The sequence below is a fragment of the Caretta caretta genome, chromosome 9 (genome assembly GCF_965140235.1).
Source record: "Caretta caretta isolate rCarCar2 chromosome 9, rCarCar1.hap1, whole genome shotgun sequence".
Taxonomy (NCBI): Eukaryota; Metazoa; Chordata; order Testudines; family Cheloniidae; genus Caretta; species Caretta caretta.
In genome coordinates this window covers 5,523,740-5,551,648 of record NC_134214.1, presented here as the reverse complement: position 1 = coordinate 5,551,648, position 27,909 = coordinate 5,523,740, and the positions used below count along the sequence as shown (strand labels likewise).

General features: G+C 46.5%; 1 protein-coding gene across 1 annotated transcript; it reads right to left on the bottom strand.

Moving 5' to 3' along the window:
- Positions 1–23: 23 nt before the first annotated feature.
- On the bottom strand, positions 24–27,752 carry PCYT1A (phosphate cytidylyltransferase 1A, choline). Its single transcript, XM_048864220.2, has 9 exons — positions 27,617–27,752; positions 19,696–19,848; positions 14,093–14,192; positions 11,518–11,634; positions 9,754–9,905; positions 8,706–8,784; positions 5,911–6,053; positions 5,128–5,316; positions 24–4,431 (listed from the first exon to the last, which is right to left on the bottom strand). The coding sequence occupies exons 2-9, from the start codon at positions 19,810–19,812 to the stop codon at positions 4,225–4,227; spliced, it is 1,104 nt and encodes a 367-aa protein (XP_048720177.1). The 5' UTR covers positions 19,813–19,848; positions 27,617–27,752; the 3' UTR covers positions 24–4,224.
- Between the last annotated feature and the right edge of the window lie 157 nt (positions 27,753–27,909).

Genomic DNA, 27,909 nt, shown 5'->3' with positions numbered 1-27,909 from the left:
TGTCGGGCACAGATTGACAAGGGTTGGGTAAAATGACTTTGCATTTATTTGGCTAAACATAAAAGCCAAAAGCCAACTCAGAACAAGCCAGGAACATGTGCGCACACAGAGAAACCAATACAGTTAACAATGATTGAGAGGAGACATCCTGAGGCACCCTAGTGAGAGGAGCAATGCACCACACCGGTGTGTTTCAAGTACGACTGCATACTGTCCTGCTAAGACAACAAAACTCACGTGACTCCTAACTCGGTGCCCTGGCCTAGAGTGTCACGCAACTTGGGATTGCATTGATGGAAAGTCCCACTTTCCCCCTAGCACTCTGAACCACCACACCCTTTAGCTCAGTTCGTATCCCAGCATAAAACCTTATCCTGCAGCGCTTTCGGAACAAGGTAAGTGACGTTTCAGTGAATGAAAAAAGCTGGAATTTAAAATGAATTCCAAAATCCACATTGTTCCACGTATTTGTTTTGGAAAATCTAAGCATTGATCTCGTCCCAAGAAAAAACAAAACAACTGTTCTCGTCAAGCTTGACGCAAGTGGCAGCATTGCAGATGAGTTACAAAACTGTGGAGTTTTACACAGCTGGTTATGCTCGTGACAGACAATGTACTGCTGAGAATATTCCTCTCCTCCTCTCTCTCTATGGCTTTCTAGGAGTCAAACAGCAGCCAAGGCGAACACGTGCTCCATGTACCTGGCCATGTGCAATGTTCAAACGAAGAGTTGAAAAGACAGGTTCTGTCTCCTCGCTGGACAAGCTACACCCCATTCTGTATATGAAAGGAAGGCAGGGAATCGGAACACCATTAAAAGTCACAACAAACAACCCCTACAGGGTGGGTCTGCATACAGGCTTCCTGCACAAGGCCCCCACCCCAGCACGTTCCATATATATCGTTACAAAGAGGAGGGAAAGAATACGTTAGAAGTATTAACTGCACTAACACATGCTTCGAGTTACAGATGGGCCTTAATCACACCTTCTCCACTGGGCCAGGTTTTAAATGATTTTGTTAAAGAGTTTAACCCCATCACACTTTTTAACAGACAGGTTCCACTTTCCCTCCAGAAGCTTGAATAACTTTCTTCTGAAGCCCCAACTCACGTGCTGTTGAACATCACTATCACAGCTTCTTAGAGTCCAATCAATCGCAGCAGAAGCTGCTCACGCTCAGCCTTTGCCTGCTACTATCTCCTGCTTCACCTTTTAGCGTCACTCCACTGCCACCTTTCCACATGGGACAGGAAGGACATTTGCAATGGCTTGGCTTCAAAGCCAGCCACCATATGCATGAGATCAGAGATCGTTCGAAGCCGCATCTCATATGGTTTTGCAGAAATTGACCCATATGGATTTAGTGGTACCAGGTTCCATCTTATTGCGGCAAATTCTCCATGGAGATCGATCTTGTAGTGGGGGAGAAACACAGACTTCTCTCCTTCCTCTACTCTGTCACTTCCTCAGTAGGGTCTGATTCTAACCAGCCCCGTCCGACACTCATGAGCAGCTGTTCCAATGTGCAGGTGAGGTTCAGCAGAGATGCGCAGAATGAAACAGTCAAGTGATTATGATGAGGTAACACCCTGGGAAACCCAGCCTGTCCCTCATCAATTGTCATGGAGAACTTTGCTATGCTGAGGGTACAGTGCAGATGAAGGATTCCTGGCACTCAGCTACGTGTGGCAACAGACATGAAGTGTGCCAGACAGTGGACTCCATGCGACGACGCCATCTCTCTAAAAGCCATGATATAAACACTGATTTGGGATTGGAGTGTCCATTTCAATTTGCAAAGTGAAAGGAGGAAGCAGGGATTGTTAGGTACAAGCAACAGTTTTGATATTCCTAGTTACAGGCAAACAACACGCCCCGGCTGCACAAGTGACCCCACCCCGGGCAGAGAGACCATGCAGTAGCTTCCCTGTGCAGGATTTAGGAGTGACTGGACACCATAAATACTGTTATCATCCAAAGCTACAGAATACTGTTCACACCCTGTGTTTAACGTGACTGTCAGTGCCCTGTGCTGCCCTGCCTAAAGTTTGCAATCAGGTGAGAAAACAGACTAAGTATCTGCCGAAGGAGAGTGATACAGACATATGCCACCACTCAGATGCCGAGAAATTAAGAATCGTTTGCATCTCACCATTTTGGTGCCACCTCAGAATGCAAGTGCTCCCTACCGCTGCTAAAAGACTTCCCAGAGCCATGGCCATCCCTGCTGGGAGGAATCACTCACACTGGGATACTGGGAAACCAAAGCTTTCCTTCCCCTTTGCCAGCTCTGGTCTCATGGGAAATATAGGCGTGGGGGAAGAATCGGTTTGACCAAGCCTGGTGGAGGACAAGAGTCTACACCAAGCCCCAAAGGTGGCATTTCAAAGAATAGCTTGACAGAGCTTTGAGGAAGCGGCCGCCCCTTTTACGTACAGGGTGGTCACGTTCAATAGCTGCACATTACTGTGTAGGATGGTTCTAGCATCTGCCTTTTAGTCTCCACAGAATCACTGTTTCCCTGGATCGGACGTCGTGGATTTTAACACCCGCAGACTTTGCCCACGAGTGTCTTAATCTGACCCCGTGGTCTGTATGCAACATTCAAGGAAGCTCTTTCCAAGCAGGAGATGGCAAGGCAAGCTCAGGCAAAAAAGCAACATTGGGAGTTTCACGGCTGTAGATATGGCAGCTCCACCCCCTGGATGCTGGCTTCCAGGATAGAGTGTGTTCCAACAAGACCCACAACCTGCCTGCCCAAAGGACTTCCCTTGGGCATGCGCTGTGCAGGGACTCAGTGTTTGACACTGTGCTACACAGCTTACCCAGGGGCACTTAAAGCGCAATATAAACATTTATTATATAGTTAATAGCAAAGCATCATTGGACGACAATTTCAAAAGAACAGGGGCTATCGGTTAAAATTAAAACTAGTGGCAGTTTCCTTTCATGCTATTTCTGCGCCCCCAAGAAACACCTAACGGACAGAGGTACCTGCATTTAATGCACAAATGATTTGACACCTATGTGAGAACATCGCCCTTCGCTGGGATAACATACCCCAGCATCTATCCGACTGTACATCAAAATGGACACAGAATTGGCCACAGACATTCTGAACAGCTCTCTTAGCAGGGTCTTCACCTCCCCGATAGGAGAGAGATCACAGCTCTCCATCCCTTAGTGCACAATAATGTAAACAAATACGGACCCGCGCAAAGCAGAGCGCTCAGAGTGGACATTTGGACAGACCGTAATATGGTCAGCACACCAGAGACTGGAGGGAGATGCGAAGGCAGGAAGAGGACCTTTCTGAAGGAGCAGGCATATTTGTTATTGCCTAGCTGAGCGTACGTGCACACAACCACACAACGCATGTCTGGAAAGAAGAGGTGATGCTCTTCCCTCAAACAGCAGCTGATGGGCGAAATGAGGTTCTTGGCCTGAGATTTAGTGATGCTCCTAGATGCCTGCATGGCAGATAGAACATTCTAAGACAGCCTTTCCCTTGCAGAGGTGTACCTATTGTGCAGGTTTACTAGACTTTACAGAACGGCGCGTGACCCATTTGATGCTGGTGTGGCTGCTCAGATGGCGGATTTCCCACACAGGAGACATGAGGCATGTTTCCACTATGAAACATTGGGAACCTCAGCTAAAAGAAGCAAGGTCAAGACACAGAGAGCTGGGTAGGTTCCTACTGGTTCCAGAAGAGTACGGACGTCTCTTTATAATTAAAAAATAGCTCATCTACTCTACCGCTTCCTGCGCTGTCTCAAGTTCACACCATATGAGGACCTGGCATATCCGTCATTCGAGAGATTCGGCAGCGATGGAGAATCCTGCCTTGGGGCAATAAAAGGCTGCAGTGGGTCTAAACAGCAGACAGACAAAAGGGTCCGATTAACTGTTCTCCCAATACCCCCCTGGCTGAGGTTTCACAGGGCAAAGACTTCAGTGCCACTCTCTTTAAAATACTTAAAAAAAAAAAATAAAACCCACTTTTCTCTTGGAAACCATTGGAACGTAAACAATAAAAAGGGGCTGGGGATAGGGAGAACGATAGACTGTGCTTCCCAGACAGTAGCCCTTGCACAGAGCAGATGGTGCCTCTTGGAGGGTCGTCAGAAGCCACGTTACCATTGCTCTCACGTTTAAAGTTCCCCATGGGGTGAGGAACTGGAATTCGGCAATCAGCGATTCAGTGTCCGCGGCCAGCCGCCTAGTCCTCCTCATCCTCGCTGATGTCATAGGCGACGGCGGATTGGTTCCTGGAGAGGTTGGCCGGCGAGGAAGGAGGGGTCTTGGTGGAGAAGGGCCAGCGGAAGGAGGGAGAGGGGGAGCGCTCATGCGTCGGGCTGCTGCTGGGGCTCTGCTTTGGGCTGATAGCCTGCAACATCCGGCCTTTGCCCTCCTTCAGCATGTGTTTCTAGCGAGGGGAGGGAAACAGGAGGGAGATTAACATCGTGGCTGGTGGCACGTTCGAAGGTGATGGGAATGGGTGTTGGAGCCAGCACTCGCAGCATTTATGGCTGCTCTGGCCCATCGCCATCCCATGCTGCGATAGGAACCCTATGGAAAAAACTCCACTTGCATGAACACAAACTTAGCTGCAGTTGGACAGGCTCAGTGTCAATCAGTTCAAGCATCTACAGCACACAGCCTTAGAGGGCTGGGTAACAGAACAGGGAGCATTTCACCACTAGGCGCTCCGTTCAAATTAATGGCTGTAAGTTACCACCCTCCCATGGCTACTTGGTGACGTGTAAAACAAGTTGGAGGGGTCAGTCCAACTCTCGGGGAATCAGTGTTCTGAATAAAAACCAGCCGTGGCAGCTGGCACTAAGTGGCATCCATGTTGGTCACCTCAGACAGGCCAAGGATAAGTGATCCTTAAAGACTGAGCTATTTTTGCCTCTAGCAGGGCCTCCCTTAGCACATGGCTGATGGAGATGGTCTGGGAGGGAGGCTGCCACGGCACCCAGCGCTGTGGTTAGCTAGAGGACTTCCCTCTGCAGGGCTCTCACAACAGCAACTCCCAGAAGCATTAAAGTTTACCCGGACGCTTTCTGAAATCCCCCACCCACCCAGTCTTTGTTCCCCATCTCCAGGGTGAACTTCTTACCAGTGCTCCTTCTGGTCCAAACATCTCCAGGAAGTTGCCGATGAATTCCCGGGATTTCTCCTCCCATTTTTGAATGAGGTCAATGCTCTTTTCCTCCACTTTCTGGACAAACTCCTTCGATTTCTCCTCCACGTCCTTCACCCTCTTTTTCACCTTGTCCACACGTTCCTGCAGGTGATATTTCTTCTCCTGCAGAAGCAAACAATGCAGGGGGAAGGATTAGGACATGGAACACTTAAATTTTCACCTGTCCCATGGGCAATTACTCTTACTTTTTAGGATTTAAAGAGGCGAAGATAATTTGCTGGCAATAATAAAAGCAAACAGCACTGGCCCTAGTTCTGAGTAGCCAGAGGCTCCTGGACACACACAAGCGACGACTGGGAATGGATGAGGTTTCAATCAAAAACACAAAACGACGATGCTCTGCAACCTGCATCTGCAGCGTTCACAGCACAGTACGCAACCAGGAACTGTTCTGATGCAATCACATGGCTGACTGGCAGAAACAGACAATTTCACAGAAAAATTCTGATTGCCACTTTGTTGGCGTTGAATCTTCTGTGCAGCATTTCAAGGGGGAAAATGATCGGACAAGATCCTAGGACAGCAAAAAAAGCAAATATTGGCTCAGTGTGTGTGTGTGACTGGTTAGTCCTGCAGATTTATTACTACTTGTTTGTATTGCAGCCACTCCCCGAGGCCTGGGTCAGGATCAGGCTCACACTGTTCAGAGACAGTCCCTGCCCAGGTGTGTTTGCAGTCTAACACATTGAGACTCACATTTATGAAGCTGACGTTCAGCTCCTTGGCAGTGTATCCCCTCTGCAGGTTTCGACGGGCATAGACATCATAGTCCCGTACAATCCGGGTGATGATATCGGATGTGGAGATCCCTTCGGTCCTCTGAGTTGGTGCAAACATGCCTGAAACCAGGGGAACAGAATCCAGGACAGGTGTAGGTCAGATGGAAGTGAGGAGCCGCTACTGACTCTCAATATGCAGGCTGGGGTATTTCACAGGCTCTTAAAGATCATACCCTACTTACTATATATATTTATTTCCCAATTGGCCTTGGTCTATATTTTGACCCTTAGAAACTGTCCAGTTCTGGTGTCTACAATTCATGAAGAATGGTCAAAAACTGGATACGGTTCAGAGAAGAGCCACAAGAAGGATTAAAGGATTGGAGAGTATACCTTCTAGTGAGGGACTGAAGGAGCTCAAGCTATTTAGCTTATCAAAGAGCGAGTTCACGGGCAATTTGATCAGTTTAAGTACCTACATGGGGAACAGGAATTTGACTGTAGATGGCTTTTCAGTCTAGCAGACAAGATCCAATGGCTGGCAGTTGAAGCTAGAGAGACACAGACTAGAAGTTTTTTTTTTTTTTTTTTAAACAGTGAGAGGAATTAACCACTGGAACAGTTCACCAAGGGGTATGCGGGATTTTCCATCCCTGGCATTTTTAAAATCAAGATGGGATGTTTTTCTAAAAGATCTGCTCTTGTTCAATCACAGTGACTGGACTTGAAGCAGGAATTAATTGAGGGGAGTCCTCTGGCCTGTGTTCTGGAGGAATCCAGGTTAGATGATCACAGTGGTCCCGTCTGGGCTTATCTACACAAACAGCTCAGCAATACTCCTGGGCCTGAAACCTGCACTCGGAGGCACTTGGGCGGTGAGCCAGTGAAGTCTATGGGGTGGCACAGTGGCTGGACCAAGGCTGCAGAGTGCAAGTCAAGGGTACACTTCCATGGGTCTCTTTTACCTTGTGCAGGTGACTCCTCGCTCGCCTAAATGTACCGATTTCATAAAGGATGTAGGGAGACTAACCCATGTCTCCAACACACATCACTTAAAGCACCCCAAAAAATTTGACCGTCAGCCTTAGAGAACCTAACGCACCCAATAAAGGGTCAGGTTGCTGGCAGCAAAAACTTTATTTTCCTTCCCATGAGAAGGACCCACTGAAGCGTATCGTGCAGCCAGCTCACTGGACGGGAATCTGTGTTTGTCATTGACCGAGCGCCCCCTGAGTGCTAAGTAGCATGCTGGAAGGTGGGCTCAGATTCTCCACCCACCCCTCCTTTGTTGGATCTCTGCAGTTATTTAATATAAAACTCAGCGGGAGGGGGTGGGGGGGGGTAAGCTGATCAAAAGCTGGACTCTAAATGAAGAGGAGCACCATTACTGGGCTCTGAGGAAGAGTTAGCCAATAGACTAAAGGATAACAATCACCCGGAAGAGAGCATGTTTCTAAGAAATGTACTTGGCTGGTTGGTTTGTACTCGTTTCTCTTCGCTATTGTTAGAGACGCGTTTTAATCAGGGAATCTCCAGCACTGAATTTGTGATACTGTGCTGAGGATACCAGCCCATCGTCATGGAATGGGCCGTGACAGGACAAAGGAAAAAAGACTGAGAGGACGCTGCCTTTGTCTGAATACAAACAGCACTGGTAGCCATGTTTACGCTGGAGGTTTGTCACAGCAGGACAAGAGTCAAGGATAGCGTGATTTTCCCATTTGCCCATGTCTTTCTCTTTTCACTCTACTGTGGTGGCTCTTTTTCCTGTGGGGCTGGGCCTAGTGCCCTGAAGTGGGTGCAGCCTGGCACACTGGGTTGCAGTGCCGCTCCAGTTTGGCCCGTACGACCCAAGAGGGTGTTGGCCCCAGCCCTGCGAGACAGGAACTGCAGGGTGAGCTCTCTCTCCAACCCACTCTCCCTCCCTGGTCCTCCTCTCCTCACCCAGCCAGGATTAAGGTACCAGTGTTGCTCTGGGTGCTTGATGCTCCTGGCGTGGGGCAGGGAAAGGAGAGGGGCATTTTTTTTAAAATCAAAAATCAGGGAGCGGTCACCCAGGCCTCTTACTAAATTCACCGTGACTGCTCTGTGCTTTGTGACAAACATGCCAAGAGAAATTTGCCGTCCTACCCATGACATCGAGTATGAAAATGTTGCAGTATGAGAAGGTTACATTCATTTAAGCCCAACAGATGTGAAAACTGCATCCTGCATTTTGCTTTTTCAGTGCCATTTTTAACTAAGAGACGAGACATACTTGCTATTTCTAGAATGGAGACTGAGGGATACAACTGTGGATCACTTATTTTGCTAGGTATTAGATAACAAGCATGCGGTCGTTGTTATCTAAAGGATGTATCATGAAAGAGCAGATCCACCATGTCAGGACTAATGAACTAAAAAATAAATACATAAATAAATAAATAAAAAAAGAAAAAAAATTATTTATTTTTTTAACCGTGACCATGGTATCAGCCTTTGAGACCCAGGGCTTCTGTTTACTCCACGTATCACAGGAGCAGCCATGCCAATGTGGTGCAAGCCTAGTGTGGAAGAATCAAACTTTTAAGCACTCTGATCCCATGGCGAAGGGAGCAGTAAAAGAACCTGGTCAGAGGTGAGCTCAGTCTCCCAGGACATTCAATCCTTGCCAAGCTGGACAGTAACTGGCACCAACTAGAACACCGGTTTTGCTCGAACACCTGCCTCAAGACCCACCAGCTAGTGCTAGATGGTAAAGGCTACAGGTCACCACCACGACTTATGCCTCACCTGCTTCTTTTATGTGTTTATAAACATCGTCACTCCCAGCAGAAGAATATGGGATGTCATCATGGGCAACAAAATCAATCTGGGAGTTGAAGAAAAGAGTTAGAATAAATCTTTCCTTGAATCCACAGAAGGTACCTTTTTATGTAATGACCAAGTAACGGTTAATTACTTACTGCTGAGCACCTGTGTACAGGTACGGAGCTAGCAAAGCAATGAGGAATGTCAATGTGCTTTGCTTTCGAAACAAGATTAACCCTCCACAGCCCAGCCCTCCTACACAACCCTAGACAAGCCTACGAGTGCACGCCAAGGAGGAAGACAACTGGAGTAAGAAGCAAACGGCAGTTTCAAGCTTCAAACAGCGTTATAAACCAAGTGTACTGTTGGCCCGTAAGCAGTAGCCTGGTGCCAGCAGAGGGCAATATCTGATGTCCAGAGGAAGGTGAGAAAGCTCCTTTAGTGCATCTGGCCGCAAATTCCTTCCTGACCCCTGCAGCAAATAAGCACATGTCCTGAAGCAGGAGATTTGATTCACCTTCTCTCAATCTGCACAGCCACAAGTGTTACTACTGGCAGTAAAACTACCAGCCCCTTTTAAAAGCCAGCCATGGTATTTGCCTCGCTAAACTCCTGCTAGTGGAACTTCACCCACGGGCCTGTTACTTGTTTTGCATTTACCTGTCACTAACTTTGAGTGACCCCTTGTTCTCATATTAGGGAACAGCAAAAAGGAGGGCTCACTATGATGGATCCCCCCTGGATCTGGCTTCCTCTCAGATTTTGACAGTACCTGCCATTACAGGCTAGCTCTGCTCAGGCCCCTAACCTCCTCAGAAACGAACATGACCCGTTATACCAACTCATGGCACAGTCTAGGACGTGTAACAGAAGAGGGTTGCTGGCACGAATGATCAGAGGGAAATACAGCAAGTACTCGGAATCCTGTACCGCCGGTGCGTGGAAGGAGCATGGTAGTTACAAGTGTGCGCACACAGCACAGTTGCCTGATTGTCTGAAAGCACCTGGCAGCTCTACTGCTGCGTCTTACCTGGTGCTCTGCCAGGAACTCCGGGGTGAGGGTCCACGGTGCGTTTCTCACCACTTCATCCACGTAGCGACAGTGCTGCACTGCATCGTAACGCTCGCTTTCGTTCATCACCGTGAAGCCTTTGAGGTTATGGGTCAGCTCATCGCTGCACACTGCAGAGCAAAAGGTGAGTTCTGTTAGTCTTCTGAATACCCACCCTGACCCCTCCACTGCCCGACTCCACCGTCTGCCCCGTGCAGCACCAGAGGGCTCTGTGCCAAGACCGTGGCAGATATTCCAAGCTAAGCGGGCTCAGGAGTTACAGTTCAAGTGCCACAAGAGGTCTTGGTGATTCAGGAAGAGAACCCAGCTTTCAACTCCCAGTCTACAGCCCTAACCAGCAAGGCAGGGGTTCACAAACTTCATTGCTCCAAGACTCTCTTCTGACAACACGACCCCTGGAGGGTGGACCAACGCCTGAGCCTGCCCAAGTCCCGTTGCGCCAGGCGGGAGGGGCCAAAGCTGAAGCCCAAGGGCTTCAGCCACAGGTGGGAGGCCTGTAACCTGAGCCCCCCCACCCGGGGCTGAAGCCCTCGGGCTTTGGCCCCAGGTAGTGGGCTCAGGCTTTGGCCGTGGGCCCCAGCAAGTCTAACACCAGCCTTGCTGATCCCATTAAAATGGTGCCCCGACCCAGTTTGAGAACTACTGCAGTAAAGCATAGGTGTGAAAGGTTTGGAGGTGGAAGGGGAAAGAGAGCGCGTTATGGAGGCGAGGAAGCCTCTCAATTCCACTGATTTCCGCACACTGTGAAGAATACAGCATTATTATGCAAAATTGGTCAGTTGACTGGCTGGTAACCCTTCACCCCAGGCCCTCAAAGGCTCTGAAACCCATGCTGCTTGTCGAAAGAAATGATGAATACAGAAAAGTCAACTTTCCTTTAAAAGCTAACAGTGTTCTTCCTTTGATTGTCAGTACTGGGAGCACAGGGCAGCTCTATGGACCGCCACGAGGTGGGACACAGAACTGCCTCATTTACACAGGGGATAACTTGGGTCCAGACCCCTGACACCTAGCAAAGAAACATCAGAACCAAACAGGTTTCTAAATTTAGAAATGAAGCCAAAACCCATCTGAACAAATCAAACTAGAATAGAATGGGTTCATGGCAAATCATCCAATCACCAGGCTGATTAAACCATGTGAAATAAAAATCAACAATTCTTTATTAACTCTATGTAATAATTTGGGAAGGCCCAAACGTAAACAGGCCGATCTCAATTGATATATTGCTGCTCCAGCCGAACAGCTGATATAGGGAGGGTGAAATCACTCCCAGCTTGAAGCGAACGTTGAGACTACGCACACAGAGGGACAGTTTCTTATTCTTCACCTGCTCTGGTTCTCCAGATGAAGGCTCAGAAAGTCCCCTTTTATTTTTTGGCACTCAATGCTTTGAACAGCATTTCTTGTCACACAAAATTTAGATCAACGCTTAGACTAACTCAGTCAGAATAGAAAGTAGTCCCCATCTTTAAAAAAAAAATTTCTGGAGTTCCATTTTTATAGACAGGAACATTTGTCTCCCAGCACTGCACTCTATCCAATTCAATACTGAAGAGGACGAGATTACAACGTGGCTGCCCTTTGAGGTGCAACAAGTGCAAGGCACTGTGTAAGACGTTAAGGGTGGGACAGTGCAAAGGAAACTACAGGTTGCAATCCTACCTTTGACATGGTAAACTATTCCTGAAAGGCTGCCAAAGTCAAGAGACCTCTCCTTACCTCCCACAATGAGATATGTGTTCGGGAAGAGGTTCTTTGCCTGCATCAAGGCCCGGGCATGTCCAGAGTGAAATAAGTCAAATATCCCATCAGCATAAACCCTGACTGGTCGATCCACTGAGCATAAAAACAAACAGACGTTATTCATGGAGAGCCATTCCTGGGGAAAGCATTTGCTGGCTGCGCAAAGACCTAGTGAGCCTTGGGTTCCTTGTGGTTGTATGTGTTGTTACAGAAACAATTGTCAGAATGTGGAGCTGTAGCCAGAAAAGGTTTGAGAAGGGAAATTGCTGGTTTGTTTCCGTTAGGAGTTAGTATATGGGGGTGCCAGACTAAGCATGGAACGACATTCAGAGACAGACTTAAAACCGAAAGTGCCATGCCTGGTGTTCTCATGGGGCTAAGTGCAGCTGCTCTGAGACAAGGTGCACACAGCACAAAGGGAAACCTGGGGAAAATGCAAACATCCAACATCGCCATTCTACAGGAATCAAAATGCAACATGCCAACGCTCTGCTCAGCAACTGACTACCAACGAGTGACTAGCCGAAGACATTTCATGGGTTTGTCTTACGTTTGCCAAGCAGGCTCCTGGAGGAAATCCTGAGATCTTCCCAATTCCCCCCACACTCCATGCTGAACCTCACTACTATAGCTGTAGTCCTCCAATTCTGGAAGAATGGCCAACAAGAATTCCTGCTCAGTATGACTCCTAAATCAACCAGGCAGGGCTATTACTGAGCCAACCTTTAGTTCCTGCTTCCAAGGAATGACAAGCTGCACTGAAAATCATCTCAAGACTGCACAAAACAGTCCTGCTAGGCCTTGGGGCTGTCAGATAATTTCATGGAGAAGCTACTGCTGTAAAGCTTTCCCTGGATGGGGCCAGAAGGTTCAGCCCCATTCGGATTAATGGCTATTCCATCTCTTAGTAAAGAGCAGCTCGTTTATTTCGATACTTGAGCTCACACATGCTTAACTTTCACCCACTGTTCCACATTCAGCCTAAAGGATATTCGAGAGCCCATATACTACTAAAACCACAATGGACTTCTTAACTTCCACTTTTCTGGGCCAACACAGGACTCTCTCACAGCTGCGGGACACTTCACCCATCCCGGAAGTTATTTGACACACGGCTCTCTGGCCAATCTAAGCCAGCCAGACAAGTCTGAGCCAGTGGGAGGGCACTTGGTAGCAGGAAGTGAGACTGCTTCATATATAGAGGGCAGCATTTAAGGAGGCCTGAAGCTGACGGAAGGAGAATCAGATAAAGGGAGCAGCAGGAGGATGGGACTGAGGGGCAGTGTGGGGGAAGAATACAGATGTACAGTAGTTAGGGACACTATAGGCCATTGAAGGTGAGACAGAGGCAGTCAATTAAGGTAATAAAGTGAGTTTTGCTGGAAAGGGACAGATGTTAGATGATGCAGATGAGCTGTATAATGAATGCTAAAAGACAGTAACAATTTATTACTTGCAGAGCCAATCTGATTGATCCTGAAGGTGTTAAATGATTCCATAGAGAAACCGAGGAATCAGAGATTCGAGACCTCTAACCCTGATCTGCGGGCCAATACAGGCTTGGTCCCTGGTGTATGTATGTGAGAATGGGCGTCTTGAACTTTCTCAAAGCATGTATCACAGACAACAGGTTGGAAACCTGTGTGCTAGCGTTTAGATCAGTTTAGATTTGACTGTGCAAAGCCATGGGGCTTCCAGAAATTCCCTTGGGAGACTGCTCAGTAGGCCTTGACAGGTCATGAGATGAGTAAACCTCCTTTAATGACTTTATTGCTATTTACAGAAAGAAGTGCAGTGCTTTCCTTACAGCTACGAAGCTGGCACCATGCAGGGCTGGGTACGATCAAGTACTTTGAACAGTCAGCAGAGGAGTGCGGCCCCTAGCAGGTGTTACTAGCACTGCCATTTTCATGCTTCTGAACAAAACCTTGACCAGTGAGTAATACACCATTCTACTCATACAAGTGACTGTAGAAATCGGCACGCTCCTATTCCCAGGGGCAGATCTGCTGAGCATCCTAAAATTGGCTATCTAATGTATGCTGCTGTATCCTTCAGCGTGCAGGCAGGGCTCCTCTCAACGTTGCCACCGTTAAGGGTATTTGTTTTGCTCACACGTCTTATACTTGTCACGAGACAAGTGATTTTTTTTTTAAATCCCTTTTGGCTTCTTTACTCGTCTAACTTTTTAAGTTGTCTCAGTTGTCGCAAAGAAGAGGGTTAGTGTTGATACTGTTCTTCAGTAACTCAGGAAGGTGGCTACAAGCAATATTAGCATTGAGGAGAATGTAAGCTCTTTGGTGCAGGAACCTTCTCTTACAATGTGTACGTACAGCTCCCAGAACAGAGGCCCCAATCTCCAGGCAGTCAGGTAATACAAATAATAATAGTCTTAGTCCCCAGGGTGGATATAACGCTCCTAAATAGCTAAGCAGGGCTCCTTCCAACCTGACACAAGGGAGGATGAAACGCTTTAATTCAGCCAGGAGAAATCCTGGAACAGCACATGTGTTTAGGTAACTGCCTTCTCATTTGGTTTTACAGTACTTACAGGGGGTGCCTTGGGTCGCCTCTTCCAACGTCAGTCTGACATACGGCTTACTGTAGTCCACTTCAATTTGATCTGAAAATGGAGCTGGCTCCCTCAAGCCCTAAATAATCAGAGAGAAAAATAGCTTGCAACCCCCCCAAGGTTCAGCATTTTACACAGCCACAACACAAGCAAACCGGGATGGCAGGGGAATTATGACAGCCCAGCAATTCAATAGCAGACATGCTGCACTAGGAGAGCTTTGTGCAAAAGGTGCTAATGAGATTTACTGATGTTAAGCCCCAACACGGTCCTGGGGGGTAATTATCCCTAGCTTATGGATGGAGAGAACTGAGGTGAGCTGAGGTTAAGTTACATGCTGAATCAAAGGCAAAGCTCAGCAGAGCCCAGGGCACAGATTCCCAGCTGGTGTGAATGGACTTCAGTGAAGCTATGACAGTTCACACCAGCTGAGGATCTGCCCCACGACTCCTTTACTCCCAAGTCCTCAGATCTAACCACTGGACCAAACTGCCTCAGCTGGACCATACTTTGAAACACATCTCCCCACGCGTAGGCTCCAGTGTTGTAACATGCCAGCAGTTACAGGTATCAGAACACAAACTATTAGCACATAAAGAGAAGCTGCCTATAGCCAGTCTGACTCTCCAGGGAAAGTGTTTAAAAGCACTGATTTGTAAGCCCTAGAAGGCAGGAAACCAGTCACATTCTGTGGGAAAGCACAGAAATCTGATGGAACATTACAGGACTTCCCCCACACCCCTTTGAAACTACCTGCAAAACCAACACGTTGGTGGAGTTCAGTGTGAGAATTAGGAGGCATAAAGTCCAATTATAGCTACTGTAGGGCTGATTTCTTCTGGACCAGAACAAAGCATCTTACCCTCCAATAAGCAGCCAGCTCAGTTTCAGCTAAATGACCATGTGGGGTCTGTGACTGTTAGAGACTAACTTTCTCTTTTAGCAGGAAGGTGTGTCACAGCAGAAGATTGCCCTTCCCTAAATCAGATGATGAGGAATCAATCTTGCTAACCATTACACTAATGTTGTGACTTAAGCCAAACTACAGCTGCAAGAGATTTCTCAGCAATTTCATCCTGCACACTGTGGTGAGCACTGGCAGACCTTCTGCAAGTATTGCAGATGTCACTCCCTATTGGAGTTCTAAGCTGAAATGGATCTCTTTAAGTGCAGTGCATGGGAAGGCAGCAACCTGGCTGCTATGCTGTGGTGAGCTAATGCCCTTCAAAACCTTCTTTAATGAGAGTATTGTACTAAGTTTCTAGCCTCTTACATGCCATCTTGTCCATTACAGTCAGAGGCCTTGGGTCTTCTGGAGCTTGCGGGATGCAGAGGCAGAAGTGGCATTGTTCCTAGCTCTAAATTTGTAGCACCAGGCATGTATCTCCTCACTTCAGGGGTTCTAAATTAAACTCTTACATTTAATGAGGCCAAAATCCATTCCTCAATACAGCCTTCAGATTTCCTATTTAACACTCAATCCCCCTTTGATTTTTTATTTTTTTCCCCCCAATACTTCCATGCTTGCCTCTGTTCTTATTGTTATGTTACCTAACAGATCACACGAAACCCTCCTCTCTAGATAAAAAAAAACAGTCTTTCCACCAAGTAACAGGGTTGGGGTACACACCCTGAAATACTGAATATAATAGATGATCAGAGCAGGGCTATAAAGTCAACTGGGCTTTTTATTACTGTCTGCTGAGGAACTTTAGCCCTGCAATCCTCTAAATGAGCAATCAGATCTTCAGTTACAAGTATCTGCCAAGAGAGCGTAAAGTATCTGGGTGACACTTTTGCCCTTGCAGGAACAGGGAGCCCTGCTCTAAACTCCTAGGAATAAAACCTTTCATGAAAGAAAAGAAGTAAACTCCAGAGACCCACACGGAGTCTGCACCTCAAAGAGGCTGAGGTATTCTGAAGAGGGCTGGCTAGAGGTAGCATGAGGAAGCAGTATAAGTACAGTTCGCTTTGTGCTTTTTGTGATCAGAAGCCCTCACAGGGCTATGAATGTTGGACCAAAGAGGGCGGGTGCGCACACGTCCCCTCCCCGTCTTTAGATGATATGTTACAAGGTCTGTTGGTTAAAGCACAGGCACTGAAGTCAAGAAGATCTGGGTTCTTCACCCAGCTCTGGCACAGCTGCTTTAGCAAGTCATGTCACCATTCTGCGCCTCAGTTTCCCCATCTGTAAAGTGAAGACACTAATTCTTACCCATTCAGCTTTCTAAAGCACTTTGAGATCTTTTAATGGAAGGTGCTATTGAAAGGCAAAGCTTCGTTCGTAAATTTGGGAAGGTAAAAGGTGAAGCTGAAACACATTGCAGGTATTTTTACGAGCAACTTTGACCCCACAGTGATGGGGGAATGGATGGCAGCCAGCTCTGACAGAAAGATCAGGAAGGAAGAACTCTAGAATGTGTAAAAAGAAAAGGAGTACTTGTGGCACCTTAGAGACTAACCAATTTATTTGAGCATGAGCTTTCGTGAGCTACAGCTCACTTCATCAGATGCATACCGTGGAAACTGCAGCAGACTTTATATATACACAGAGAATATGAAACAATACCTCCTCCCACCCCACTGTCCTGCTGGTAATAGCTTATCTAAAGTGATCATCAAGTCGGGCTATTTCCTGCATAAATCCAGGTTTTCTCACATCCCCCCCACCCCATGTGAGAAAACCTGGATTTATGCAGGAAATAGCCCGACTTGATTATGTAAAGAGTTGTCACTTTGGATGGGCTAGCACCAGCAGGAGAGTGAATTTGTGTGGGGGGGTGGAGGGTGAGAAAACCTGGATTTGTGCTGGAAATGGCCCACCTGATGATCACTTTAGATAAGCTATTACCAGCAGGACAGTGGGGTGGGAGGAGGTATTGTTTCATATTCTCTGTGTATATATAAAGTCTGCTGCAGTTTCCACGGTATGCATCTGATGAAGTGAGCTGTAGCTCACGAAAGCTCATGCTCAAATAAATTGGTTAGTCTCTAAGGTGCCACAAGTACTCCTTTTCTTTTTGCGAATACAGACTAACACGGCTGTTACTCTGAAATCTAGAATGTGTGATACACATGAGCCCCATGGAGTGGGAGGGAGAGAGCTGCCACATAAGGACAAACCTACAGAGTTACAGCAAGGGCAGTATGAAGTCAAGGCAAGCTCTGGAAAGGAAGCATAGATTTTGGCAATGGTGATCCCAATAAACCCACCCTTCATGTCTACTTGGGAGGTGGAAGGAGAACACAGATCAGGGTCTGGTACTAACAGTGAGTGAAAACAGTGGGCCTTTTTCAGAGGGGGGGTGGGGGGAGAGAAAAAGCAACTGAGTTATAGTTTTAGCAGTGTTAATGATTTAAAAATACAAGAAATCAGCCCGAGAGAGACTCTTCGAGAGGCACCATCAGATTAACGGAGGGCTCAGCATTTCACTTTTGTAAAACAAGGCTGTACTGAGTCCAGTACAGACAAGAAATGTTCTCATGGATTATTTGAAAACTCTCCTGCAGTGCTGGAAACACAAATACAGCTTCCTGCTAAATACCTCAGAATCAGAAAGTGAAATCCATTAAACACACAATGAGACTAACCAGTCTACCATCACTGCAGAAGGCAAGCCAGGGTGCATAAAAATAGATTTTATAAAAATCAGATTTTATTCAGCATAAATATTTAAAAAAAAATAAACCTATTTAAAAATTAAATTTGAAATGATAACCTATATGAAAGCCTAAACTTGCTATATTCTATTAACATCATTTAATTTAGATAAAAATATAATATTCAAGCAGTACGTATTTGCTGTGGAAGTTTTAAAGAAAGACAAACCAGTGAACTTGTGGCAGTCACTAGCTAAGCACCTGGAACCAGAGTTTGCTGAAATGCTAAACAAGCTTTTGACTGACAGAAGCCTCTTTTGCAGGTTCAGAGAGATTTTCTTCATTTCACTTTATTCAACTAGTTCAGTTCAATAACTAGGTTCATGGAAAGCTGAGAAATTGGGAGCTGAAAGAGCAGGAAAGCTTGTTTTCCTTTTCCAATCTGTGAATAAAAATGGAGGTTTGGGCAGATGAGAACTACTAGTTCTAAAATCTTGAAGGACATGGTGACCAGAAACAATCAGCTGAGCCAACATTTCCCTGGTTTAGTAAATCCGTTTTAAATGTAAACCATGTGTGGACCCAGCACATTTCAGATAGTTTTATTTAACTAATTAAAAAATTGAAAATACTGGTTTTGTGCATTTTTAACGCAATTCCAATTTCCATCCAAACGCAGCCTGACACAAATCACCACACACACAAATCATCAACCTGGCAAATAAGAATGCAGTCACCATTTTCTAACATCATGAAAATGTAAAAATTAAGAAACCAAATAAGCATGTTAAGCTATATAATTGCTTAAATAAATGTGTACAGATATAGCATATCCTCGGGTTAGCAAAAAATAGTAATAAATTTAGTACCTAACCAATAAGGATCAACCTCACTTTAGGAAAATAACTAAAGTTCAAATGCAAAACAAGATAAAAATTTATTTATATCAAGGTTTCCTGCCTGCTGATTGAAATCAATCCACCTCAAGGCACGATGTTCATAGAATCATAGAATATAAGGGTTGGAAGGGACCCCAGAAGGTCATCTAGTCCAACCCCCTGCTCGAAGCAGGACCAAATCCCAGTCAAATCATCCCAGCCAGGGCTCTGTCAAGCCTGACCTTAAAAACCTCTAAGGAAGGAGATTCTACCACCTCCCTAGGTAACGCATTCCAGTGTTTCACCACCCTCTTAGTGAAAAAGTTTTTCCTAATATCCAATCTAAACCTCCCCCACTGCAACTTGAGACCATTACTCCTCGTTCTGTCATCTGCTACCATTGAGAACAGTCTAGAGCCATCCTCTTTGGAACCCCCTTTCAGGTAGTTGAAAGCAGCTATCAAATCCCCCCTCATTCTTCTCTTCTGCAGGCTAAACAATCCCAGCTCCCTCAGCCTCTCCTCATAACTCATGTGTTCCAGACCCCTAATCATTTTTGTTGCCCATGTTGATTAACATTATTTTGGTTTTAATAATTTAGCCCCCAAACACTCATGCATGCATGTGACTTTAAAGCCACAAGTAGTTCCATTGATTTCAGTGGCATTATTAATGTGCTTAACCACATGAGTAGCTGTAGGAACATGGCCACAAGTGGGTCTAAGGAACCAGTATCAATTTTGTTTAAAATCGCACTTACGTCACTAAAGAAATTAGAACTGTGAAAAGCTGATTTATTTCAAGTCTGTTCACATCCACGCCCAGAGTGAACCACCACAATTACCACAAAGAAGCTTACCTCAGCTGGCTTTGGACTCTATTTTTTTTATATCTGTGTTGTAAGTATGTACATTAGTGTGAGCAAAGGAGGATTTCGAACCAGCTTTGCAAGAAGCAAACAGCACTAGCCGGGCTGCACTGCTCCGCCTCTTTCCCTGGGCACAGAGGATGTTTTACTTTGCCCTAATCAATGTAGCAACATCAGTATCATTCAGCTGCTTTCCAAAAGTGAAACATTTCTGATCAGAAGCCCTGCTTACTTACAAACGAGTGACGGGACATTTTCGGAGGGATTCCATCCAGCTCTGTTGCCCCATTGGGTCCTGACCCATCTTTTCTTCTCTTCCGGGGATTCAGCCTGGACGAACTTGGTGGCTCCATCACAGAAGAGGTGCTTGGCAAGGTCTTTCCAGCAGACTATAAGAATGAAATAAAGAACAAGAAATATAAGAGGTATTTCACTCAGGAAGGGCTAAGAAACCAGCCAACAATGGGCACTATGTACAAAAGATCAGCCCAAAGGCACCTGAATCAGGAGGCCTAGCCAGTTGTATGTGGCATCAGGTAACAAAACTTCTTGACAAACAGTGCCCGGTGGGAACACTGAATAATTTCTCTCTGCAGAGCAGCTCCTAGTCACAAGAATGACGAGAGGGTAATACTCAGCTGGCTGGAGAGAAACTCCCTCAGGCAGGAGTTGCAATCTGAGTGATGATATCATTAGCATGAAGCTAGTTATGCTATTTTAGTATCTGAGTGGCAGGCCAAAGATTAAAATATGCCCAGTCCACATGTCTGAAGGGTAACTGTGTACAATTTCCCAACACTCATTTCAATGATAAACTGGATGCACAAAAAGAACCCCCACACAACAAGACAGCTGATGGGTAAAGCTGGATTTCCTTTGCGGGGGCGGGGGGAGAGAAGAAACCTTGCCAATGAACTAATTCATGACTAGGCTATTTGCAGTGATCTCTCAGCTGTTAACTTCCAATATGCCAGGAATTCAAGGAGGCCCCACACTGCTTGCTGGTGAAGTGGAACCAGGCATTTACATGAATGGGTAACACTGGAAAATCTCAACTCCAACTGCCACAAGATTTAAAAGCAGATGCTGGATTTGCAAATTTGTGACTTAAGACTGGGTTGAAGTTTTTCCTTTACTAAATCAGCTATATGCATCGCCTCTCGTCAGAGAAGACTGGCATGCCTGGGAAATATGGTTCACACCCAAGTCTAGAAACTCTAATAATAAATGCTCTGTGGATTTAGGACTTTGCCCCCCCGCACATGCAGTGGGTGTCCTGGAACACTTTGTAGGGAGCGTCTGGATTCTCTGGATTGACGGTGAACCTACTGCACGAAGAGAGCAGGCTTATACCATCACTTGAACGCTACCCTGACCCTCCTTGAAGCATATGATTGTATATTATCAATCTCTGCAGACTATCACTGCTCAGTTACACCTACTGGATGATTTAACATAAAGTGGTGTTGGATGAAGCTCCATCAGCCAGATCCTACAGAGCTTTTTGAAAGACGGGCTTTTAAAGGGACAACTATTGGTGGGCACTTTAGGAGCACAGAGGATTCTGTGTTTGGGAAAGTTCCGGAGTAATGAGTCAAGCAAAGATAAAAGACTACTTAGGAATGGAGACTAGAAATGTGCTTTATAACATTCCCAATTTAGATTCAACATGGCCTTACACAGTGGTCTCCAAAGTGGCCTGGACTACTATGTTCAGCTCTAGGCAGCTCAATATCAGAAAGGTTTCAGAGTAGCAGCCGTGTTAGTCTGATGGAATTCACAAAAAGAAATGGTATTCACAAAAAGAAAAGGAATACTTGTGGCACCTTAGAGACTAACCAATTTGTTTGAGCATAAGTGATGAAGTGAGCTGTAGCTCACGAAAGCTTATGCTCAAATAAATTTGTTAGTCTCTAAGGTGCCACAAGTCCTCCTTTTCTTTTTACGAATACAGACGAACACGGCTGCTACTCTGAAACATCAGGCTGTATCTAACCATAGGAATTCTTAACCCACCCAATTTCTGAACAGAATGTGCTCTTCTTAATGTAGCAGCCTGCCTAGGAGCGATCTCAGAGTGACTCAGATTTCCATTCACTGTATTTAAACCAGTGCATGAATGAGCACAAACGCGCTCCTTGCTGAGATACTGCAAGTGTGTTGATGCCAGATGTAAAGGCTACCACAAGTCAAAGAACTGTAAGTTCCTCCAATGGGCAATGCTGTTTTATTGATTTCTGTCTATGGAATGTTTCAGAGTAACAGCCGTGTTAGTCTGTATTCGCAAAAAGAAAAGGAGTACTTGTGGCACCATAGAGACTAACCAATGCCATAAGTACTCCTTTTCTTTTTGTCTGTGGAATGAGTGACTGCCTGTGTTCAGGGCTAGCCCTATCCCATCCCCCACATCTGTCAGCGCCTCTTCACCACTCACTCTCCCTTTTGTGTTTCCTCCCCACTTACACTCTTCCTGTGCCCACCTGACTCATCTCTTTTGGTGTATGCCCTTCACCTCCTCCCACTTTGGCTAAGGTAGTTTGGTGGAGAGCAGCACCCCTGGGTGATGGGGTGGGTCAGCAGGGGAAATGGCCACACATGCACACAGCTTAGGGAAAAACCTGCTTTAGAGTGTGCCTACACTGCAATTAAAAACCTGCAGCTAGCTCGTGCCAGCTGACTCGGGCTCGTGGGGCTCAGGCCAGGTCATGTTTAATTGTGGTGTAAATATTCCGGACTGGGCTGGAGCCTCAGCTCTAGGACCCTGCAAGGTGGGAGGGTCCTAGAGCTCAGGCTGCCTGAGCCCAAATGTCTACACTGCAATTAAATAGCTCCTTAACCCGAGTCAGCTGGCTTGGGAGAGTCGCAGGTTTTTAACTGCAGTGTAGACATACCCTAAAGCCATGTACATGTAAGTTTTACCAACATACGTGGAAGCGTAGGCCTGGCCTCAGACAATGACTCAAGTATGCACTAGCTACATCAGTGTCAAGCACCAGATCCAACTCTCACTGGAAATCAGAGGGAGCCACTTCCAGAAGAACTGGATTGGACACTCAAAGAGGAAGTACAATTCCTGTAGACACGAACATGAATGCAGCTATTTGACAAAGCAAATTTTGCAACATTGCAGGCGTCAGAACTCCTCTTGCCTGTGGTGAGTGAGAAGCTGCCCCCCAGTGAGTGAGAGCTTTCAGCAGCTAATTTCTGCAGAATTTAAGCTTCCATTGAAAAAAGAGTTCTTGCTCTTCTGGCTGCAAAGAAAGCCTTCCAAACATGAACAAATTATTCTTTTTATCATCGTAGCGCCTAGGAGCCCTTCTCACGGATCAGGACCAGTGGACGCTGTGTAATCTCTCTGACCCTTAGGACACAAATCTGCAGGGCTGAGAGCAGCATTCTGTTAACTTCACTTCACAGTGAGCCTTCGGCACAGTTTCAGAGGGGCAGCCGTGTTAGTCCGTATCAGCAAAAAAACAAGGAGGACTTATGGCACCTTAGAGACTAACACATTTATTTGGGCATAAGCTTTCGTGGGCTAAAACCCACTTCATCAGATGCATGCAGTGGAAAATACAGTAGGAAGATTTATATACACAGAGAACATGAAAAAAATGGGTGTTGCCATACCAACTGTAAGGAGACCAATCAATTCAGGTGGGCTATTATCAGCAGGAGAAAAAAACCAACAACTTCTGTAGTGATAATCAGGATGGCCCATTTCAAACAGTTGACAAGAAGCTGTGAGTAACAGTAGGGGAAAAAGAAAAGGAGTACTTGTGGCACTTGTAACACGGCTGCTACTCTGAAACCTGTCAGTAGGGGAAAAAACATTTCCCCATGCTAATTTTCCCCCCCTACGGTTACTTGGAAATGGGCCATCCTGATTATCACTACAAAAGTTTTTTTCCCTCCTGCTGGTAATAGCCCACCTTAATTGATTGGTCTCGTTACAGTGGCACTGCATTCTGCATCTTGAACGGTGCAAGACAAGGGGGGGGGGGAATGATCCTCTTTAAAATGCTGAAAATACCCTTCAAGGATGCCCAAGTCCGTTACGGATACAAATGCTACAGAGCTCAAGTCACCCACCACAGAAACACAGCCACCTCTGGGGTGGAAAGTGGTAGGCGTTTCACAGAACACAGAAACACTACACAAACATTTGAGGATGGGAGTGAAAAATAAGGTAGACAAATGAGATTACGGGACACAATTAGCTGAGTTTGGCCAGGACATGAGGATTAACCTCCATGTGGAATCTTTAGTAACCACCAGTGGCAATTCTTGTTGTTAATTTGGGGGCTGATCTCGATGGAGAGATGTATATTCCTTGATGAGGGTGTTAATGTTTTGTTAGCCAGGTGTTGTAGTACTGCTGAGAAACAGACCCTATAATTTTGAATATATACCATCGAAACACAGCAATGGAATGAGGAGCTGGCCCTACTGCATTCCACGGGAAGAAGAGTTTCATTAAGAGAAAAATGTTGTTTGCATATGAACAGGGAGGGGCAGAGAATAAATTCTACTGCTTCATCATGAGGCCTCTCTAATCTGCCTGAGCATTTCACAGTCACTGTTACCATCCTGGTCAGGTAGTCTGTAATGTATCCCTACTGCTATATTCTTATTATTCAAGCATGGAATCACTAGCCATAGAGATTCTACGGTACAGTTTGGTTCATTTAAGATTTTTACTTCATTTGATTCCACACTTTTTTTCACATATAGTGTCACTCCCCGACCAGTATGATCTGTTCTGTCCTTCCGATATATTTTGTACCCTGGTATTACTGTATCCCACTGATTATCCCCATTCCACCAAGTTTCTGTGATGCCTATTATATCAATATCCTAATCTAATACAAGGCACTCTAGTTTGCCCATCTTATTATTTAGACTTCTAGCATTGGTATATAAACTCTTTAAAAACTTGTCACTTTTTAGCTGTCTGCCATTACATGATGTAATTGAATGGGACTTTTTTTCTTTTGACTGTTTCTCAAAGTATTGTTACTGGAATACTTTTTGCCTCTCCATTAGGGCTTTGGCCAGCACAGCTATGTTGGCATAAAGTCACAACCCTTGTCTGACATAGCTATGCTGGCAAAAATTAAGCATAGATCAGGCCTTTGTCATGTCTAGATTGGACTGCAATGTGCTCTAGGTGGGGCTACACCTTCACTCCATTTGGAAGACAAAAGCTAGTGTAGGATGTGATGATTTTGGCCGTGTCTATCTTAAAAAGTTTTGCTGCTTTAGCTATTCTGGTGTAGTTAAAGCAGCAAGCTACAATACTGCAAATTCATTTATGCTGGTATGAAAGCTTATACCAGTTCCAGCTCGGAAGAGCCGAACAAGCTATACCAGCCATATAACAGTGTAACAGCTTCTACACTGAGGCTTTTACCAGCAATAACAATGTTCGGAAAAAAAAAAAAATTGCATCCCTTAACTACCATAGTTATGCCAGTTAAACTTTTTAAGGGTCAAGCAGACCTTGTTTGTTACAAATGACACCTGCACTCTGATCTGTGGAGTTCAGTGTGTTGGTTTTAATGTATGAAGCCTTAAATGGCCTGAGACCGTCCTATCAGAGTCCCCCTCTCACCCCCAAATAAGAGCACCACATTTGAAATCAGCAAAGGCACCTCAGAGGGAGCTTTTTTGGTATTTAAGAGAGCTGTGGGTAGGGCATTCTCCCTAAAGGCCACTCATCTTTTAAATTCACACCCCTCCTTGGTCCAAAATAACCCAAATGTGGTGTTGATGGGCCATACATGCCACACGGCCCATCTGTTGAAGCAGGAAAAAGGAAAGGACAGAGGTGATAGGGGTAAGTTGTATACAGCAAAAAGAAAAGGAGTACTTTATGACTTGAGAGGAGTACTTCTCAAATTGGGGGTTGGGACCCCTCAGGGGTCACGAGGTTATTACGGGGGGTGGGGGTGGGAAGCGGTCGTGAGCTGTCAGCCTCCACCCTTAACCCTGCTTTGCCTCCAGCATTTATAATGGTGTTAAATATATTAAAAAGTGTTTTTAATATATAAAGGAGGGTCGCACTCGGAGGCTTGGTATGTGAAAGGGGTCACCAGTACAAAAGTTTGAGAACCACTGTTATATACTCAGTGGTGGACTAATGCCAAGAAATTGTTATAGAATGACCAGTCAGTGACAGTTTGAAGGTGTAACATTTTGCAAACCACTAGAGCTAACCAGCTACTTACTTAGATTTAAATGTACTAAAATAATAGTAATAAAAAACCTTTTACCCTGGTCTCTAGGAGCTGTGTTATCAATTTAGAAAAACAATACAAAAGCCATTACCAAACCAAAACCAAAGCACACCTCCCTGTCCCTCATACGAAGTGCCAGTCAGCAAACACAGGTAAGAAATCCCGACTCACAGTTTGAGAACCGCTGCCATATACAGGTTTCAGAGTAGCAGCCGTGTTAGTCTGTATCCGCAAAAAGGAAAGGAGGACTTGTGGCACCTTAGAGACTAACCAATTTATTTGAGCATGAGCTTTGGTGAGCGACAGCTCACTTCATAGGATGCATTCAGTGGAAAAGACAGTGGGGAGATTTATAGACACAGAGAACATGAAACAATGGGTGTTACCATACACACTGTAACCAGAGTGATCAGGTAAGGTTAGCTCTAATGGCTTGCAAAATATTATACCTTCAAACTGTCACTGACTGGTCATTCTATAATAATTTCTTGGCATTAGTCCACCACTGAGTATATAACAGTGGTTCTCAAACTTTTGTACTGATGACCCCTTTCACATACCAAGCCTCTGAGTGCGACCCCCCCCTTATATATTAAAAACACTTTTTAAGATATTTAACACCATTATAAACGCTGGAAGCAAAGCAGGGTTAAGGGTGGAGGCTGACAGCTCAAGACACCTCGCCCCCCCCCCCCCCCAGGTAATAACCTTGTGACCCCTGAGGGGTCCCAACCCCCAATTTGAGAACTCTGGTATATAAAATTCCAGACACCAGACCAATGTAGTTTTAAATCCACAAACTCAACAACTCTGTGATATACTGCACACATCTTCAGGTGTATAGGGTAGACTTTTTTTGGTCTGTATTTGAGCCAAACATGGTGCCCACATTAGCCCAGAAGAAGTCAGGAAAAATAACCCTCCTACCACACAGCTAGATAAAATAACTCATCTGTGTACTCTGCTTCAATTCAACCAACCCTAATCTCTGACTCTGTCACAAGCCACAGGGAAATGGAGCACATATGGGTGGGAGGTATGCGGGAGGGTGTGGACTCTGATTCTGTCATTACTACCAGAGATAAGGAAATGGAACAAAAGGAAGGACATTCAAAAGCAAATACTGTAATGGGGCACCCTTAGCAGTCCTGTCTGGACACAATAATGGGCACTGAGATGAGCAGGGTGGGGAGTTTATGCTCCTCTCCTGGAAAATCTAAGGGAGGAAGCCAAATCTCATTATACCACCCCTTACGCCCCATACATTCCCAACCAGTGCTCCCCCGAGCCAGGTATCCCCTGCCAGTGGCCCACCCAGAGCTAAGTTGCCCCCCATACCCATCCAAACCAGGGTCCCCTCAATGCTCCCAGAACCAAGTACCCCCTTGCTCCCCAGCCAGTTACCCCCCACCGAAATAAATGCCTCCTGTACTTACCCAAGTCAGTGCCCCCTCAACCCACCCCAGAGCCAGGTACCCCCCCAGCCTGTGACCCCATGTTCCCCAGAACTGAGTGTCCCCAAGCCAATGCTCCCATGCTCCCCAGCCAATACCCCCCCCCAGAACTACATGCCTCCTGTACTTACCCAAGTCAGTGTCCCCTCAACCCCCCCGAACCAGGTACTCCCTAGTCAGTGCCCCCAGCCACAGCCCTTCCAGAGCCTAGTACCCCCCCCCACCCCCACCAGTGCTCCCTTAACCCCCAGAGCGGGGTACCCCCCACCCAGTGCCCCCCATGGTCCCCAGCCAATAGGCCCCCAGCGCCGAATGCCCCCCCACACCCACTCAAGCCAGTGCCCCCTTCGCCCCCCCAGGCAGCGCCCCCCTTGAACCAGCCCCCCAGTCAATGCCCCCCCGGAACCAGCCCCCCAGTCAATGCCCCCCCGGAACCAGCCCCCCAGTCAATGCCCCCCCGCTCCGACCTGCCGGGCCGCTCCGCGCTCCCTCGCCGGCCGAGGCGGGGCTGGGCGCGGCCGCTCCCGGCTCCCTCGCTCGCCAGCGGGGCGGCCGCCCAGGGCGCTGCGTGTCGGGTCGGGCCGGACCGCACGGGAAGGGACCAGCCGCGCGCGCGGCTCCAGCGGGGCCCCCGGGAAACCGCAGCCGGCACCGGCGTTCCGGGCAACCCCCGGGCCGGCCGGGCTTGTTGTGGTAGGGTCGCCCGGTGGCGCCGGGCCGGTTGTCGTAGGGCTGCAGGGCGGCTGGGTCTCTTGTTTTT